Genomic DNA, 19,898 nt, shown 5'->3' with positions numbered 1-19,898 from the left:
CCCCTCCCCCAGCTCTCATCCTCCATCCTCTCTCTCTCTCTCTATCCCTCCTTCACTTCATCCCAGCATCTCTCATGGCACTCCGCCTCCTCCCTCCCTCAGTCCCACTCATTTTCTTTCTCTCTTTCTATCCATCTATGCATCCTTCCTTTCTACCCTCCCTTTCTCCTCCCTCCCTCAGCTCAATGCAATTATAGTAATGGATTTTTTCCCCCTCGGTTGATGGCTTCCGACATCCTGTCTTGAAATGAGGCTAATCATGCTCTTAAGGGTCATGTTTAGTTAATGAAGGGTTGGGGAGGCACATTTGGGAAGGGGGGGGGGGCATTCCTATATGCAGGCCTACTATCACAGCACACACAAAGCAAGCATGTTAATACACACACCTCCATTTGTATCCCTGTGCACGTGGCACACACTCATTCACACACAGTCACATGCCGTACAGCCGCATGCATCTGTGCAGGCCAGCACAGACAAGATGAGAATGCATTCGCCCACGTGCAGCCAAATCTACGCTAGACACACACACATTCATTCATTCATAAGCACAAGGAGAGACATTGTATGCCAGCAATTGATTGCTACTGACAGAGATACAGGCATGCAAACACAGCACAAGGATCCTGTGCACGACACACACACACACACACACACACACACACACACACACACACACACACACACAAGCTATGTCAGTAGTGTTCGTCTATCTCGGCAGATGCTCTGGGCTTAGCCAACTGCATCCTCTGAACGCATGCTACACTGCTGAGAGATGTGTGTGTGTGTGTACGTTAGGGGTTGGGGAGGGCAGGAGACGAGAAAGGGAGGGAGAGAAAGGATGTAAATGGGAGTGGGAGGAAAAAACAGAGGAAAGAAGGTAAAGTAAAAGAGAAAAGGAGAGTACGCAGAGGCACCAGCTGAGTGAGGTGAAGAAAAGAAGAGAGAAAGCCCTGGTAGAGAAAGCTGGAACAGTGAAAAGTGAGACGAGGACACAGAGACAGAAAAAATTGCAGCCAGTCGCCATTTTTTCTACCAGCACGGCTCTATTTATTTTTCGGTCCATCTTTTCCTTTGATTGCCATCCTCTTTTCTCCTGGTTTTAGCCTCTCTATATTTCTATTCATCCTTTGTTATTTTATGACAGAAAAAAAAAACAACAACCCAGAATTACCTGAATATCTACCCAAAGCGAACACACAGAACATACCATACAAATGCCAAACTGGCAGCGCATAGAACAAGGATTTCATTGTAAAAATGTCTACTGTATGGTGACAGCTGGTGGTATGTGAATCTGTAGATGTGTCGGTACTCGGTAGCATTAGGGTTGGGTGTCCCAAACTGGGGGATTGGTTAAGAAACATGCTTTTAATTTACATTTTCAAATTCCTGTTGGAGCCTAGTGTGCTTCTGTCTCAATTCCCTATTTACGCATGCATCTATACATGCATGCTGTAAATAAGAACAACAAATCTGTAAGCATAATGGGACCCAATCAAATTCAAATGATGCCAAACCCTACATGGCATACGGTACAAATAATATTGACCAAGACAATGTGTAAAAAAAGCTTGATAATCATGACCTGATGTCCATCCATTTGGACAACCCAATGTTAATTAATATAACATAATTCTGTATCATTCATGATATTTACACAAATCCCATCACATAACTGTAGGCATAAACATTTAGCAAGCCATAGGAGTGACAACAACGCAATATACAAGTTTAGGAGTTTACTCATCTGCATTTGAGCAGAAAAATCTAAATGGGGTGAGAATGCGACATAAATGTAGCCACGTTTTAACGATACACTGAGAGGAACAGGATGAAACCTACATTAACAAACCAATGCATGATGTAGTCTAGAAATGTGGTCTACCCTGTATGTAACTAGCCACTCCCACATCCATGAAGCCCTAAATATAGGACTCTGTGTCTGTATTGCTTTCTATAGTAAGTATACAGTAAGATCGTAGGGCGGGGCAATATATCGATATTATATCGATATTGTGATATGAGACTAGATATCGTCTTCGATTTTGGATATCGTAATATGACATAAGTGTTGTCTTTTCCTGGTTTTAAAGGCTGCATTACAGTGAAGTGATGTACTTTTCTGAACTTACCAGACTGTTCTATTCTATATTTGCCTTTTCCCCACTTAGACATTATGTCCACATTACCGATGATTATTTATCTAAAATCTAAGTATGAAGATATTTTGTTAAAGCACCAATTGTCAACCCTAGAACATCGCCGCAATATCGATATCGAGGTGTTTGGTCAAGAATATTGGGATATCTGATTTTCTCGCCCAGCCCTATAAGATCGTCTCTAATGTGTTACCGACACATCATTTACACATCAATTCCTTCAGGATTTGTGTGTGAAGAAACTGCAGAGGCATGCATCAAATCACTTGGGCATGCATCAAATCACACACACAGACACACACACACACACACACACACACACACACACACACTCTCTCTCTCTTTGTGTCCTGTCTATCAATCTCCAGTACTCCACTGACTCCATGGCCTTGGATCACTTACGTAAAACCACTTGTTTCGCATTATGCATTATTTCAGTTATTATTAACCTGGCCTGCCAGATAGTTTGTTACACAGAACCATCTGAGAAACAGACATTGGAAACAGGGTTTGAAGGGCAGGCACTTTCAAAAAATACTTGTCAATTGAGTGACAAAACCACGCCCGTAGCTGCCGGTGGTTCCTCATAGCACGCTGATTGGTCTGAAGCACTGGTGGTTCGGACACAAACGCATTGACAAAAGCCTGACAAGATGGATTTTCGTGTGATCTTGTGATATCGTGAGAATCTAGCTGCTGTGCAAGATAAAGTGACTATAGGCAGTTCAACAATACTGGTGCATCTCAACATACGGCTCACAAACCTAGAAACTAGAGTCTCCGATTTAACTGTAGTCACGTTAATCTAGACTATATTTAAACTGGAGAGACAGAGACACATATGGAGCTCAGGGAAAAGCAGCAACTTCCCTAAACCAGGACAGAGGAATAGAGGGTAAGCAGAGAAGAGAGCGAAGAGTGGAAGCAGTACCATGTGGAAGAAAAAGGTAAAGACAGGATACAGATCATTGTTGAATAGTTACAAAGTGGAGCATTGTAGAGGAATATTTATTGTTAATAAAATGAACTCCACAAATTAATAAATGCTTAAACCATGTCAGTAAGGGGTAGGGTAGGAGATTGAGTTGTTGATCAATGTTAAAAGAGTACTGCACTGATTTAGCATTGCACTTCAATAGCATTGTTGGACTGGTGGTGGACAGTTTAAACCAGCGATAATCTATACGTTTTCTTCTTCCCTGTCGAAACCTGGCACCTACATTACCCATAATACCCACAACTCGGATGCCAATAGTTCCATCACACTCAGTTTTCACATCTAAGGATAAGAATACTGTAACACTATCTGCTGTTGACTTTGTCAATCTTGCATTGTGTTGCCATCTTGTAATATCTCAGCTCTAAGTAGGCATGGGCCAGTTACCGGTTTCAAGGTATACCGCGGTTTGAAAAAGTCACGATTTCAAAACCACAAAAAACATTTCCGTCACACCGTTCCTAAGGTCTCAAGGTCTTCAAGGACAGAAAGTGCAGTTTAGAAATCCCTCTCCCTGCTAGTGTGTAGTGTGTTTCAAAATAAAATACATTGTGTTCAATGGGGAAAAAAAGTTTTTTAACCAGACATTTCAAAAATATTAATTTATAGCTGTAATTGCAATACCGTAATAACGTGAAACCGTGATATTTTTGCTGAAGGTTATCATACCGTCAGAATCTCATACCGACCCATGCCTAGCTCCAATTAACCTCTTTTCACCTCAGTGTACTTGGTGACCTAAAGTAACAGCTACTCTCCCAACAGGATGTTGAATAGAGATCTGTAAGAGGAAAAACAAAGTGGGCTGCAGTGTGGCTTTATGTTGATCAGAACTTGGCTCCGTTTTCTCAGAACAACAGAATTCACCACAAGCTTTCCCTGTTGTTTTGTTATATCTTGTTGAACGGGCCTCTGGAGTCCGATTAATTTTGTTTGGCTCCAGCCAAACACACCCAGTGAATTTAGAGTCACAATTAGTAACAATTTGCAATTGAGAGTAATCTGTTTGTATATCATTCTGTGAGAATCATCCCAATAGCAATCCACAGAGCGGCGGTGGTGTGGATATGTCCTCCAGAGGACAGGTTATGTCACGTCTTGAAGTTTATTCCCCCCCCAAAAAAAACAGTAGTGCGGTAGTAGCTGTTAGCTGCCCTCCGGTGAGTGTGTACAGCCAGATAGCCATTAGCTGCTAGCTGCCCTCCGGTGAGTGTGTACAGCCAGATAGCCGTTAGCTGCTAGCTGCCATCCGGTGAGTGTATTCAGCCAGGCTTCTGTGATAATCATCCCAATAACAATCCACAGAGCAGCGATGGTGTTGCTATGTCCTCCAGTTACTGAAGGCTAGCTTTAGCTTGCGCTTGGAGCAGCAAGTTCATCTGCCTGTTGCCCCTCTGTCTGTCTCGTTCTTTCCAACTCTTGTGAGGCTAGTTCTTCGTCTGTATACTCGGGTTCGAATAAATAAGGAGACCATCAAACTCAAAAGGCTCTTCCGTGTGTTGTATATCTGCTATGTTCTCCATAGTTACGTTACTCCAAGCTTCTTCCCTTGTGAACAACTCCGCTCTTCACACACTACTCTTTACCTTTTCCTGCTACAACTGAATTCCCAGAAGACAGCGCGATGCTACAGCTAAGCTTAAGTAACGTTATTACTGTGCAAGCCACAGACATCGTTTATCCCGTTTCCATGTAGTTACATAGTCACTGATATATAACCACTACAGTGATCAATTACCTATTTTGAGGGGGAAATAATCAAAACTTTTCGCTGCAAAGGCATGATCTGTCCTATGCAGGACATCCACCAGACCGCCGCCGCTCCGTGGATTGTTATTGGGATGATTATCACAGAATACTGGCTGAATACACTCACCGGATGGCAGCTAGCAGCTAACAGCTATCTGGCTGTACACACTCACCGGAGGGCAGCTAACAGCTACTACCTTACTACTACTGGTAGTACTACTGTTTTTTTTAGGGGGAATAAACTTCAAGACGTGATATGACCTGTCCTCTGGAGGACATATCCACACCACCGCCGCTCCGTGGATTGCTATTGGGATGATTCTCACAGAAGCCTGTCTGAATACACTCACCGGAGGGCAGCTAGCAGCTAACGGCTATCAGCTAGCAGGGCAAGCTAGCTACCGGCAGGATCGAGACAGGGACCAGGGTAGATGAATTTAAACAATGTCTGAGTTGAAAACGCATCTTGTTGACACGGAAGGGCCCTGTTCATGTGGCACAGACATATTAATTGCATTTTGTGTCTAGTAAGAGGCACAAAGGCACTCTAAAACTTGCCCCGACCACTGCCATTTTAGCTCAGGGGACGCTTGTAGTATGTAGCTGCAGCTTCTCCGTGCTACCTGCACTGATTCGGGTCGGGTTTTTTTTCTATCAAAAGTACTCGCGTAGCTATTTGTTTGTTTATTAATATTCAAATATTTATTAATAATATTTTGACCATTAAATGCCTTCAGTAAGACCTATATTGGTATCAAACTTAAAAATTGTATATGTTCTGTCCACCAGAGGGCAGTGTATCAGTCAATGTCAATAGGCAGGCAACAATGTTTTCAGAAGATAAACACACTGTCACGACTGTTTTTTTTAATTAAAATTCAGACCCTGGATTAAAATTTATCTTCGCAAACGAACCGTGTCAGCAAATCTGTCGCTCTATTTTGACGGGCATAGGGGAGGCCTCATGAAGGAGATAGCATGGAGTCGATTCTGGCCTGCCACGCCCCCGCCCCCGATCCCTCCCCCTCTTCCAGCTTGCCGGGATGTAGTGTTGACAGGTGGGCTCTCAAGTTGCTGGCCGTAGTGTGGTATGTGAGTTTGGTCCTACATATTTTACATATCGTTTTGTCCTTACTTGTGATTTTTCCCTGTTTTTCTTTGGGAACCCAAAGTAGCGCCACACGTTGCTTTTCAAATTGTCAGGAGTGTAGATTTCGAACTCCTCGTCAGGCGTGGTTGTTGTAGGCGTTAGCGCGGCCATTGTTTTGGTATACAAAATAGGTGCTAACCAGGATGCTAACGTCACCAACAGGAGCCCAGATGACCAATAATAGCCTTGCTAATGAGCTCGCGATTCACAACTTCACCAGGCGTGAAAAAGCCTCGGAATCTGAATTGAAAACGTTTACCAAAAATAATGCCCATAACAGGTTCGAATATTAAGGGCTGTCTAATATTCGTTCAAATATCATTATTTTTTTCAAAGCCCTAATACTGACTTGCTTTTTCTTCTCACCACCATCTCAAAATATGGTTGTGGTTTTGACTACACAGCAGCAGATTTATTCTACTGAATGAGATATTGCTTTGTAATGTATGGTTTTCTTAAACCAATAAGGGGGAGAGAGAGAGTGTGTGTGTGTGTCCGTCCACATTGCCAGAAGCTGAGTGATCTTCCAGTCAGTCAATCAGTTCATACATCTGGGCTGACCAAGAAGAATGAAAGATGAGTAAATGTGAAATGAAAAAAGGCAGACAACGTGAAACAACTGGAAAACTGAAATAGTGAAAACCAGAGACAGTGAGAAAAACAGAAATATATATAGAGAGAAAAAGAAAGAGTGAGACAAACTGGTGCCACACATATGGCTGAAGAGGGGAGAAAGACTAGAAGGGATGAGAGAGATAAATGAAAAGATACAGACAGAGGATTAAGCAGGGTAATAGAAAAAGAGGGATGAAGAGAGCGAAACAGATGGAGCTCAGGGAAAAGCAGCTACTTTTCTGAACCAGAGGAATAGAGAGGGTAAGCAGAGGAGGACAGAGAGAGGTAAAAAGGAAAGCAGTATCAAGTGGAAGAAACGGTAAAGAGGTAAAGACGAGCTACAGATCTTTGAATCGTTACGAAGTGGAGCATTGTAAAGCATTATGCATTATTCACTGTTAATAAAAAGAACACCACAAATAAATGCTCAAACCCTTTCACTAACCCACTGTGAACAGTACCAATTTCAAATTGCACTTCTATAACCTTGTCAGACTCACAATTGACAGTTTTTTAAAGCATTAAAATCAATGCAGCAGAACCAGAGGTATTGTCATTTTACTTCCTGCTTCCTGATTTGGGTGTGTTATGCTAGTAGCGACCACTAGCCACAAGCAGAGATAAAGAGCAGGCTACAGAGGTTTTGGTAAATTCACATCTTTCTAAGTCCACACCCCCAGATCTTTTCATTTTCAAAAACTTTAAGTCTTCAGCCCGCAACCGACGCTGACTCAAGGCAAATTGTTACACTTAGTGTTTTCCCACTCGGCTTTGAACGGTAATGGAGTAGAGCTTCTGTTAACGCTAATGTAATGAGACCACTCCAAGCTTCACAGTTAAAGCTGCCCACCAGCCAACCACTGTAAACCATTTTTTAGATTCAGACATCCAACTCTATTCCTTTCTTATGCCTGACCAAACATGACAGCGCACAAACTGCATATGTGACAAGAGTTTATTTCAGACACAGTTCAGCTGTGTTTCTCTGTATGAAAATGTGTACACTGGAATAGGGCTGGGCGATATGGAGAAAATCAAATATCACAATATTTTTGACCAAATACCTCGATATCGATACTGCAACGATATTGTAGTGTTGACTATTGGTGCTTTCACAAAATATTTACACAATGAGATTTTTGATAAATAATCGTCAGTAATGTGGATATCATGACTAAGTGGGTAAAGGCAAATAATAGAACGCTTACAACAGTCTGGTATGTTCAGAAAATGACATCACTTCACTGTAATGCAGCCTTTAAAACCAGGAAAAGACAAAACTGACCATATTACGATATTACGATATCCAAAATCTAAGACGATATCTAGTCATATCACTGATCATATTACGATATCAATATAATATTGATATATTGCCAAGCTCTACACTGGAAGGATACAATCACAGGGTAGCCTTCCGAACCATGTATTATGAGTCATGTATCATATGTCAGTGTTTCCCACACATAGACTAATTCGTGGCGGTGCGCCACATAATCAACACCGGCCGCCACATATTGCGTTTCGTTATTCTTTTTATTTTTTTAACGCTATTTAAAACACGCAGTGTATTCGTTCAGCTGCATTTCCTTTCCCTGCTCTCCCTCCGTCTCTCTGTCACTCACGCGTCTCTCTCTCTCTCACACGAACGCAAAGTTCCTTCCTTTTCTCAATTTGGCCGGCTGTGGCATAAGTTAGCTTGGCAGTCAGTTCCAATGCGCTACTTGTTTTACATTTGTACTATAGATGACAAAAAGGGACAAAAAGATTTTGTATATAGGGTGAAACTCTACGAGTACAGTTCAGTGTGACTCCTTGAATTCTGAAGACTTACTCCTGTTAAATGTCTCCACATAGTTGCTTCAAGGCAGGTGTAAATAAAAAAGAGAAGAAAAGAAAGGAAAGGCTCATCAGTACATCTTCCATGACCGCAATGACCTTTCTCCACCGTTCACAAAAACAGAGCCTGTTGGTCAAGCTGCAAGCCTATTTCTCCATGGGAACAATAAACTCACCGAGGTGCTTGGGTGTATGTACATCTGTTAAGCCTTGAACCTTTCCCCCTGCCAGCCCCTAGCAACACATTTCAGACTTAGACATTTTTCAGACCTACAGATTTTATCATCTGTAGATAATTAACGTTACTTCCATAAGTTGGCCCAAAAACACATTTTATTTCCTGGTTATCTGGCTAATACAATCTTTCTGCAAGTCAATGTTTGAACTTTGTGTGCTCAGCCAAAGATGGTTTCTTAGAGGAAGACCCATCACACTCTATTGTTACGATGATACCTGAAACAAAATTGGCCCGTTTCTTTTAGCATTTCCCAGAAATCACTCACTGGTGAGTCTTTCGCTAGTGAAACAATCTATAGTAGTGTCATAAACTCTCTCGTGGCCTATAAGATCATTCATACCTGTATATCAGTGTCTTTGACCGGCTCCAGGGGCTCAAAAGTGGTGGCTGCACTGAGACTTTCCAACCTCTGAGAAATGTGGAAGATGTCTAAACCTCTGGAACCAAGGAGGATTGACCTGAGAGTAAGACAGAGAGGTGGTGAGAATGAATGAATGAAATGGAAGTACTAACTTGAGATCAAGACTGACAATGAACTGTATTTTTGCTCAACAACCACTAGAGGGCACAAGAGGCTTTGCTACAATTGCAGTACTACTCATTCCCTAAATATTGTGCCAGCTTCAAACCAAACCAACCAAATGCACAGTGTTTGTGTTAAGGCATTTATAAGGAAATTTAAACAAATCGGTATTGATAAAAGACTGAATCGGTTAAATAGGACTCAATGAAGCCTCACCATACATATTTCTTAAAACAAGAAGCCTGAATTGTGCAGATTTGTAGCAGGGGATCAGTGAAAAGAACTTAAGTGCTGTTTCATGTAACATTTCATACATTTGAATTGTACTGAGTAATATATTATCAATGGCTAGGGGTGCACCGATCCGATATTAAGATCGGATATCGGTCCTGATATTGACAAAATAGCTGGATCGGAAAAATGAACAGATCCACGGGCCGATCCAGGTTTGTTAGTTTTTTCCCCCCTCTGTCGCACGTGTGTCGCATGCTGGAAGAGCTGAGTGTACAAATAAATAAGAATTCAATACATTACATCTATGTTATTTTGTCTTAGTTAGGAAAGTAATGTTAAGTTAGGAAAGTCTGGTGCCTTTAGTCTCTCACATGGTGGAAGGAAGGCATAAGGTGGAAGGTATACAGTGTATTATTAATTCAACAACGGTATCGGATCGGGATCGGGTATCGACTAGAGGTGTTGAAATTAATCAAATAATCGATGCATCGAATCGTGGACATGGACGATGCTGCATCGATAATCGGCCGGGCCATAATCGATTATTTCTGTTTACAATTTGATGTAGGCCTAACAACCTTTCTGTTTACATATTCTGTTATGTTTTGCACATTCAGGAAGTGCCATGTGCTCAGTGCTATAGTTTTATGTATCCAATTTATTTAGTACTAGAGCACTGCAGAATGTTTTGTTTTTGAAGCTTGAAAAGCTATGAATTAAATATCCTAAATGGCTTCAATAGTGATGCATCGAGATATCAAATCGAAGACATGATAATCGTAATCGAATCGGGAGATCAGTGAAGATTCACACCTCTAGTATCGACAGATACCAAAGCCCAGGCATCGGCATCGGTATTGGGACTGAAAAAGTCGGATCGGTGCATCCCTATCAATGGCCACTCGAAGATTCTAAATATTATATGTTAAATGTCAAAATCAAAATGTGTGCTCTTCAGACGTGCAGTACGGAAGCCAGGACAACTATGGGAGGTGTCATAAATATTTCCAGGGTTAGGTTATTAAATCAGGAAAGCATCATATTAAATGGCTTTGAATGTCAACCCCTGATTTAAAAAAAGAAATAATTCAAACACATAACTATCTATTATTACCAAAATAAAAAGGGCACATCAAAGCAGCAGGTGAGTAGTAATGTAAAATGACAGACAACTGTTAATCTTACAGAAGCAGATGGATTTGTATTAGGATCTGCGTAGGTTATGTAAACACTATACAGGAACATACTAGAACAACGGAGATTTTCTGACTGTGGGTCATGAACCCCTTTTGTGCATGGGACGTATTCCTTACGCTTTTACGTCAGCAGCATCTTGCGAAGTGCGAGTCAGGGTGCGGGATCGAAGTCTCTCCCCCGCCTGCTGGATCTCCTGAAGGTTCCTCTCAACGTGTGGCAGCTCTGACACTGCTTCTGTCTCGGCAGCTAGCTGCTCTGCCTGCTGCAGCAGCTCCCCAAAACCCTCCGCATCCATACTAGAAAGAGAGAAAGAGTGTATGAGTAAATACAAAGATAATATATTTAGATTACAAATATCTGGGAGATACAGTATACAGTGCTAAGTGAGGACTGTAACTAGTTGGGACACTGATGCAGCTTTTCTTTATTGCTTAAATCATGTACTCCAGCATTTGTTTTTTTACATGAAACAATGACTATGAGTTGAAAATGACAACTTTCAGCTTCAAGTTGAGCATTGAAATCCACACTACTGGGTGAACAGTGTTTTATGGATACAACAAACTTGAATGACTTGGATGAATACAGAATTATACAGACATATTTTGTCTTAGAAAGATACAACAGCACAAGGACCACTATCATTCAGAAAAGCGATAAGTGCAATGTTCCTGCCCTCAATTCAACAGTTGGTGTATTTCACAGACAAAAAACCCGACCCAAAACAAGGCATAAGTAAAGATGGCTGCTGCATAGGCCTGGCAGAGCATCATCAAGGATTCAATGACTGAAGAATTCAGCACCAAGGATTTATTAATAGTATTAATATATATAAAATATAATATATTTATAAACTAAAAGGTGGCACCTTGACCATGGTCATAGCTGCATTTCAAATCCAACACACTTGAGTACAGAGCAAACACAAAACACCGTGTTTAAATTGAGACTACAGAAGTGTGGAAAAGCTGACTAACCTAGGATTTCTTTATGGAACATTCATTAACCCTTGTTAGATATTCTTGCTGCTCTATATATCTGACCACCATCCCTCAAAGGGTCTCTCTCTGTGTTTCATTTCACCACACATACTGTATATAGATACATATAACTCACAGCTTGTATGGAATGTGTTCTATCCTTGGTGTTTATAATGTAAAGGTTTCAAGCGGTGGTCAAGTCATATTTAACATATGTATTCAGTATGCAGTCTAGGATTTGACCACTGCCACAAACATTCACATTAAAAGCATCAAGTTTAAAGCACATGCCGTACAAACTGTGAAGAAACTATGTGTAGCCGTGGGCTTAAAGGACATAGGCTACAGGTACCAGAACATGTCTTGACAGCTGACATAAACAGAATGACATTGCAACGCGCGCATGGAGTGCCGTGGTTGTCAGATTGGTTTAGCGTTAGCACAATGCCTCAGCTAGCAAGTTTAGAAACTCGCCTTACGTTAGCTAGCTACTTCAAGAAACAGTCTGAGAGGTAATTTTAACTGTACCAAAGTATGACAACAACCACTTTTCTTTTCCGGCCTAGCTTTGTTAGTATGCACCACTAGTTAGCTTTATGTTCAAATGAATGGCGCACCACAGTTAGCTAGCAGGCTAAATGGCTAACGGCTAACATTATTCAGCATGCTCGCAGTTGCGTTCATTTAAAAAATCTTATTTTTTTTGGTTGCAGGCAAACAAACGTAATACCTGTTGTACGTATGGTCCTGTCTGTATTCCTCGGGTGAATGTGTTTACAGTTATAAACTCGGCTCAGCAGTAGTTCAACATGCGTGAAAGTATATTATTTGATTATTTGCCCCGGCACTTCTGGGGTCGATGCTGATTGGACGATACCCGGTCTTCTTCTTCGTCGTCTTCTTTAAAATGTGACACACCGCGCTGCTCTGCCAGTTGGACGGGTGGACTCTGGATTATATGGCCTTTTTAGGAAATTATTATTTCAATTGCACAAATAGAGAGTATATCAACATTTGTAAAGTTATTCCAGTATCGCTCATTTAGTTTATCCAAACCATTTTAATGTCTTCAAATGTTAAATCAGTAGGGCTATTGCTAAATTCAATAATTATTGACTGTAATTAAATTGATAACCCATGTAATAACAAGTGCTGCTCTGAAATCCAAAGTGTTTCACGGTTATAATAGAGGACTTTATGTACAAGTGCAGTGCTTCATATGTAAACGTTTTAAAAATAAAATTATGAAAAAGCACATTCTAACTGTAATAAATGGCCTCATCTTTTTCTGACATGATTAATACGGTCATTCTTTTTGGGTAATTATATTCATTGTAGCAAAATGGAGAACCAGTAAGCCCTTCTTTGTTTGTTTTATAAATGATTTCAAATTATTTCCCCCAGCACTTAAAATGTACTTCAGTAAAATTGCAAGACATATATGAATCAGAATCAGAATCACATATTTGAAGAGATATATCTCGTTTCTTGTTGTTTTGATTTATGCCCCTTATTGTTGAAGTCTCTGCTCCTCTTTGTGTTTTTTTCAATCTGTGCCAAGTGATCAAGAAATGACAGTATTTATATGTCTATGTATGCAAATCACCTTCTTTTTCGTTCTTTTTTGATAATGTTTGTGATGTACTATATGTAGTCAACCTATTCTCTAGGATGCTTGTATGTTCTTTGATGTGTGTTCAGTAAAAAATGTCAAACCTACAAATCATGTCAGTCAACGTAAACAGGCCCAGTGACAACTCAGCACACAGTATAAGGTTACTTAGACACCAGTGCAAGTATTTCTCAATTCTCTTTTGCTTTATTTCAATATTCTTGACTCTTTTAGTGATATGGAGAAAATCAGATATCACGATATTCTTGACCAAATGCATCGATATCAATATCGCGTAGATATTCTAGAGTTGACAATTGGTGCTTTAAGAGAATATCTTCACGCTTTTGATTTTAGATAAATAATCAAATATATCATATCACGATATCAATATATTATTGATATATTGCCCAGCCTGTTAGTACAACATATATGAGAGTATAGGTTACTTATAAATGGGCAAAAAGAGGTGACAGGTTTTCAGGTCTTTGACCTGTCACTTGTACTATAAAGCCGAATGTGATATTTCTTTTGTTAGGATGATTACAGTACTTCTTTTTCTAGTAAAAAAATAAATAGATTGCAACTTAAATGATTACAGCTTGACTAAGCACATGACTCATTTATTATACTCAGTGCTCACATCTTTTACCAGCAGTGACAGAGATGCCGGTATTGTGTGTGTGTGTGTGTGTGTGTGTGTGTGTGTGTGTGTGTGTGTGTGTGTGTGTGTGTGTGTGTGTGGTCCAAGTAAGGGCGTAGTAGGGGAGGTAGGAAGTAAGGAAGGGGCCATTTCTAAAAAAAATAATAAGATTTTTACTTAAAAAGGTCTAAGTCTAGCCATCTAAAACATTTGCTTTTGAAAATAGATATAATATTGTGCATGTTGATTCTGGACATGTTTCTCATATTTATGAGTATCTCATTTGAAAGCTGTCATGTTTGGATGTCACTGAACTAATTACCTCTGTACATGTTTACTTTAATTCGATGTAGTAGCATTTCACAATAACTTGTTGAGTTTTTGCTCTTCATTAAAGTGCTCATATTATGCTCATTTTCAGGTTCATAATTGTATTTAGAGGTTATATCAGAATAGGTTTACGTGGTTTAATTTTCAAAAAACACCATATTTTTGTTGTACTGCACATTGCTGCAGCTCCTCTTTTCACCCTGTGTGTTGAGCTCTCTGTTTTAGCTACAGAGTGAGACATCTCACTTCTGTTCCATCTTTGTTGGGAGTCGCACATGCTCAGTAGCTAGGTAAGGACTACTAGCCAGTCAGAAGCAGAGTATGAGGGCGTGCCACGCTAGCAGCTAGGCGAGCATTATAACGTGTTACAAAGTGACGCACGTTTGTCAGAATCAGAATCAGAATCAGAAAAGCTTTATTGCCAAGTACGTTTTTTACACATACAAGGAATTTGTTTTGGTGTTGTAGATGTCACACATTCTCTAAAATAAGTTAAACAAACGTAGGGAAGTAAAGGCTGGACTACAATAGAGCTGTTTGGAGCAGTTTGTGAACAGTGTTCTCTGTTGGAGATGGTAAGTCCCTTTGGGGTGGACTTTGGGCTTTTTCACTTTGGGAGCCTATTACATGCACAAAAAAAAGATATATAACACAATAAAGGAAAAGGAAAAGCCCAAAAGCATAATATGAGCACTTTAACACTGCTTTCCACTCTAAAGTTAATTGGATTTTCAGCCATTACATCGCTCTTGAAAACAAAAGTCTCTAGATTAGGCTAGGTGAGCAACTGTCTGGTGGGTTCCAGCATGGAGAAAGGGCTTGTCATACTTAAGCCCTTCCTGTTGCCTCATGACAGGAAACCCCTGACTGTGGCTTGAATCACAAAGCCAAGCTGGTTGATGAATGGCTGCTTCTAGGCTACAGTCTGTTGTTTAGTTAGAGCAGCTCTAGTCATGCGGGGACAAACCCCCAGAGCTACTTCATTATATAATACAGAATGTACAACTGTTTTCTCTGTTATACGACACAGAAAGCAATAAAATAGAAGCAGCACATGCAAGAAAGTATTTGCTCAAAAGGGACAAAATATGACGATCCACATGCCTGCCCACTTAAAAATAAAATTTCACACTTTACAGGTTAATAAAAACACATCACAATAAAATAAAAATAAACAATAATTTTCTCTTATTTTTTTCACAGCAGACATTTGAACAAGTCATAGAAGGAAAATCATATAAAATTGGTATTATACATGATGACTCACTGGTCATGGGACATTTAAATGAAACTAAGCAATCGTTATATTAATATTATTAGTTCCAACTGGACGTTTCCTGTCTGGACAATTTAAAATCTCAAGACGGGGAGGGGGGGGAGGTTTTGCTCTCAGGGCCGTTTGGCCTTTAAAACAGCGCATATTTATAGGTTTGAACGTAAAAAGAAACCTTTAAAGGTCCAGTGTGTAACGTGTTTAGTTGTTCATTATCAAAATCTGTGTTGCCCGTTCACAAACTTGTCCTTTTTCATGAATATTTACCTCCACCATCAATTCCAACTATTACTATTGGCTTGAAATGTTACATTTGCATTTGCATGAACTGGGGTAGACGCTCCATATTCATGCTCCATCTTGAAATACGTTAGCCGGTAAGGGACATACAGGACATACTGCTCTGCCTTTCGCATTTTCGCTGTCACATGATAAACTCACAGGCGCTGCTAATGCTGCTAATGGGTATCGTAGCTTCCCGAAAAAAAGAAAAGAGAAAAGAGAGCGGCTACCGTAGCTGTAATACGTACATTGAACTGCGTGGCGCGAGAGAGTTTATTGCGATATATGATCTTAATGCTAGATGGGAGAAATTCCTACACACTGGACCTTTAATATATACTGTATATCTTTGCTAAATTAATTTCAATATTGTAGACATTTTTGGGCCATCACCTACTCATGTTTCTCTGCAACGTACAGTGAAATGACTGTAAATATTACATTTTGTAGTATGAATAACCATTAAACATTTTTTTTTTAAATTCAGTTTTTTTGCCAAGAGAAAGAAAAGCCTACATCTGCAGCCCTACTTTTATATCTGCTGTTATATCACATTGTTCTTCCTATTTGTCCTGTATTGTTTTGACCAACATCAAGGCTCTGGCCTACACTCACCGGATCATGAATCACTGTCTGACACAGAAAACACCAATAGTCTGTCTCTTATATAGCTGATAAATATAAAATATGTTTTTCCTTAGTATTGTGAATTGTTTGAGGTATTATATTCCCATAAAATTGTATAGTTTGGTCTCACTTTTTTAACATAGCCTTTTGGCTAATTCTGGCTTTTTTAACCCATGGGAAATCATGTGTTTTATTCATTGGCGCTGTCCCCTTTCATAAATAAACTAAACTCAAACTTCTGAAAATCAAGGCTCTAATGGAGCTCAGCGTAAATACTTTCAGGAAGACTTCATAACTTCGATCACCGCTCTCTTTCCCTAAATCAAATCAGCTGTTTAGAGGCGTTCACTTTTCAGTTAAACCAATCAGGATCGGCCATGAAATTCACGAGCCAATCACTGCATTATATCCCTGCTTTGAATCTGGTTCTCTCCCTGCTGTCAGCTGTCTTTTCAGGCAAAGCGTGCAACCCTCCTCCTCCCCTTCCTCCTCCAGTCATCGTTTCTCGCGGCACCCTGGGTCTTCCTCCGGCAGACGGGTCCGGTCTACGGCTCCTCCACCGCCACCACCAGTGTCTAGACTCCATCAGGGGGACATGTCCTGTTTCTCTACCCTTTTAAAAAAATTATTTTAATGATGGAGTCTAATCTCCAAAGACTCTATACATCCATTATGCATACTGTATAATAAACCTTTGCATATCTGCCACAAAGTCTCTCCTGATTGAATGCTATTCAGCAGTGCCCCTTGACAGTGTGACAGTGAGCTAGCATGCACAATACCAGGACTCTGAAACTGAAGCAGCTAAATGGAATTCAGCCATCAATAATTCTATTATTTACACTTGTGCTTTGCCTACTGTGGCATGTCAAAATGTATTCTGTGAATAAAGTCCTACACGTCAGTTTCTACTCAGTTTCTACGGTGGTGATTAAAGATTTAACATTTATTGATCTAGCGATTACTATTTCGATGAATTGATCATTTAGTCTATAACGTTACATGTCATAAACAATGAAACATGTTCATCACAAGAGCCTGAGCTGATGTCTTGCAGTAACTTGGTTTGTCCTACCAATGATCCAAAACCTGAAGACATTAGATTATTTAAATGATTTATCGATTGTTTTTCTCCATTACTGTTGGCGATTTTTCTTCTAATAATCGATTGATCATTTCATTCTATTACGTTTACAAATTCCCTTTAGCGTAGTGTCATATTGATTATTCTATCATTCAGAGAGTCATATTTAAGACATTTTAAGAAGTCTTAAACCTCTACACACTATTCAACCATATTTAAGATCAGCGACTGAACTCACGATTTCCAATAACTGAAGAACTCTGGCAGGATTTACAGACACCACGGGGAATATTACACGCAGAACAAATGCTTAAAAAATACCAAACATGTTCATTTGGTCTTTTAATTGTTTTGTACAAAATAAAATTTGAAACAGACGTAAAAAAAAAGGTATACAAACTCACCACTACATCAACATCTTAATATGCAACATCTAGACAAATCATCAGTCCTGTATTACTGATATGTCCAAATACTGTCCCCTAGTACTGGCTGACAAACTACTGGCCAGTACTTGAAAGATAGTAATTGGGTCTGCTGTGGAAGAGGATCTCCAGAGCAGTGGTGTAGTCTATGTGATCCGCAGGTATACGCATAAAGCTCCAGGATGTCCATATACCCACTTAAAAATTCCCAGTGACACGCAACAAAATACTTTCCATTATATTTGATATATTTTGAATTGTCATCTGTGTTTTTCTTCTTCACATAGGCTAAATAAAGGGTAAAATGGCGCATTAAAGTGTATCCGAATACAGGAAATGAAGTCGTTGATGCTCAAAACTTCCCTGGGGGAGGACACCCAGACCCCCTCCCAAAGGCAGATTCTGGCGCATATATATATATATACACACACACACACACACACACACACACACATATACACACATACATATACACACACACACACACACACACTACAATACATTAGACTATCCCACTGCTCACAGTGTGTCCCTCATTGAGTCTCCTCTACTTGAACTGATTATCAATAAGTGTGCCCTTCATCTTCGCCTTCTTGGCCTCCAGCTCAGCCAGCTCCTGCAGCCTCCTCTTGCTCATGCCCTTCCTCTCCAGCTGCTTCTCAATAACTTTGGCGTTCTGGGCGTACGAGTCCGCCACCTCCCTGGCCTCGATCTCCTCCTCCTCCTCGTCGATGGTGGAAACTGTGACCGAGCTGAACTTGCCCATGTCTTTGGTCCGCTTGGTCATCATCACGCGGACTTTCTTTGGAGCCTCTGGCTGCTTCTGACTGTAGACGCTGGTGTTGCCGAAGCCCTGGCCGAACTTGACCACGGCTCCGTCCACGATAAAGGTGGCCGGGCTGTTCTTCGACTGGTGCTGGTAGAAGAGCAGGAGGCCGCACTTGCCGCATTTTTTGCGGTACTGCCTCTCGATGCCCTCGGCCCTCTTGAGGTACGCGTTTTCGTCCTGCTCCACGTTGCAGAACTTGTGGGCATGTTTGGCCGCATCAATGACCCTGGCTCGGTCCCGGGGCCTCATGGGCAGCTTCTCCAGCTGGCAGTCCAACACCAAAACCATCTGACCGCACAGGCAGTAGTAGACATGGAGAGGCTTTTCTCCGTCGTCGTACTCCTCTCTGTCTCTGGTGTCCGAGCACACAACACTTCTAGACACGACCTTCGGCATGTTTAACGTTAGCCACTTCAACGTATTCTAATACTAGTAACGTTGGCGTCTGTTTAAATGCTATTGTTTAAGCTTCAAACGCCATAACGACGAAACTCCTGGTTAAAATGTTATCGTCCGGAACCAACAGAAAGACGACGAAACGCTTCCTGTGTCCGTCACTTTTACGCTTCCTACCCGAAACCAAAGTGTCTTCCTTTTGTTCCGCGTGATTACAACCATTACAGCGTTACGCGCAGGCCCAGGTCAAAATAAAACCCATCTACTGCCAACGAAGTTATCAGATTTTCACCAGAAAGTTCTCCTCTATTGGAATTTGAGTTATAAACACAATTTTACTCCTCAGAATACACCCCATATGGAACAACAGGTACATCTTATCCAATAGGAAGTCATTGTTTTAGGCACTTGGATGGAAAAAAGGAATTTGGACTGTGTCTCAATTAATGGATGGATGACTGTACTTAAACTGTACAGAATTCTGTGACAAATGTAGTCTTCATTGCTCATTCAGAGAATACACTAAAGTGTTAAAAGCCATTCTGATTCCCTAGAAAGCAATGACCCAACAACTTTTGGTTCATTCCAATGTTATGTTCGAGATGAGGCCTCTTTGTGTTGAAGGTGTCAGTTTAAACAGCAACACGGTTCACTGAACAGGTTTGTTAGAAATGTATTATGTACAAAATATTATCCCTTTCAACTGAAAAGAA

At 40.6% G+C, this 19,898-nt stretch overlaps 2 protein-coding genes across 2 annotated transcripts in view; both read right to left on the bottom strand.

Annotated features, from left to right (window-relative positions):
• The window catches only part of nup93 (nucleoporin 93), a 38,038-nt gene extending 25,483 nt beyond the window's left edge, over window positions 1–12,555 (bottom strand). Inside the window, exons 1-3 of the mRNA XM_078257852.1 lie at window positions 12,415–12,555; window positions 10,821–11,000; window positions 9,091–9,208 (exon numbers count right to left, since the gene is read on the bottom strand). Of these exons, the coding sequence (XP_078113978.1) occupies window positions 9,091–9,208; window positions 10,821–10,999 (297 nt within the window). The 5' untranslated portion in view covers window position 11,000; window positions 12,415–12,555. The remainder of the gene's footprint in view (window positions 1–9,090; window positions 9,209–10,820; window positions 11,001–12,414) is intronic.
• Window positions 12,556–17,845: 5,290 nt separating this feature from the next.
• Window positions 17,846–19,351, bottom strand: steep1 (STING1 ER exit protein 1). Its single transcript, XM_078257851.1, has one exon. The coding sequence runs from the start codon at window positions 19,183–19,185 to the stop codon at window positions 18,508–18,510; it is 678 nt and encodes a 225-aa protein (XP_078113977.1). The 5' UTR covers window positions 19,186–19,351; the 3' UTR covers window positions 17,846–18,507.
• Between the last annotated feature and the right edge of the window lie 547 nt (window positions 19,352–19,898).

The sequence above is a fragment of the Sander vitreus genome, chromosome 8, assembly GCF_031162955.1.
Source record: "Sander vitreus isolate 19-12246 chromosome 8, sanVit1, whole genome shotgun sequence".
Taxonomy (NCBI): domain Eukaryota; kingdom Metazoa; phylum Chordata; class Actinopteri; order Perciformes; family Percidae; genus Sander; species Sander vitreus.
The sequence above is the reverse complement of the archived record's forward strand: the minus strand, read 5'-3'. Positions and strand labels throughout refer to the sequence as shown.

What these genes read in the sequence shown, in the direction of transcription:
- steep1 (XM_078257851.1), bottom strand. Translation starts at nt 19,185, where the DNA reads ATGCCGAAGGTCGTGTCTAGAAGTGTTGTGTGCTCGGACACCAGAGAC.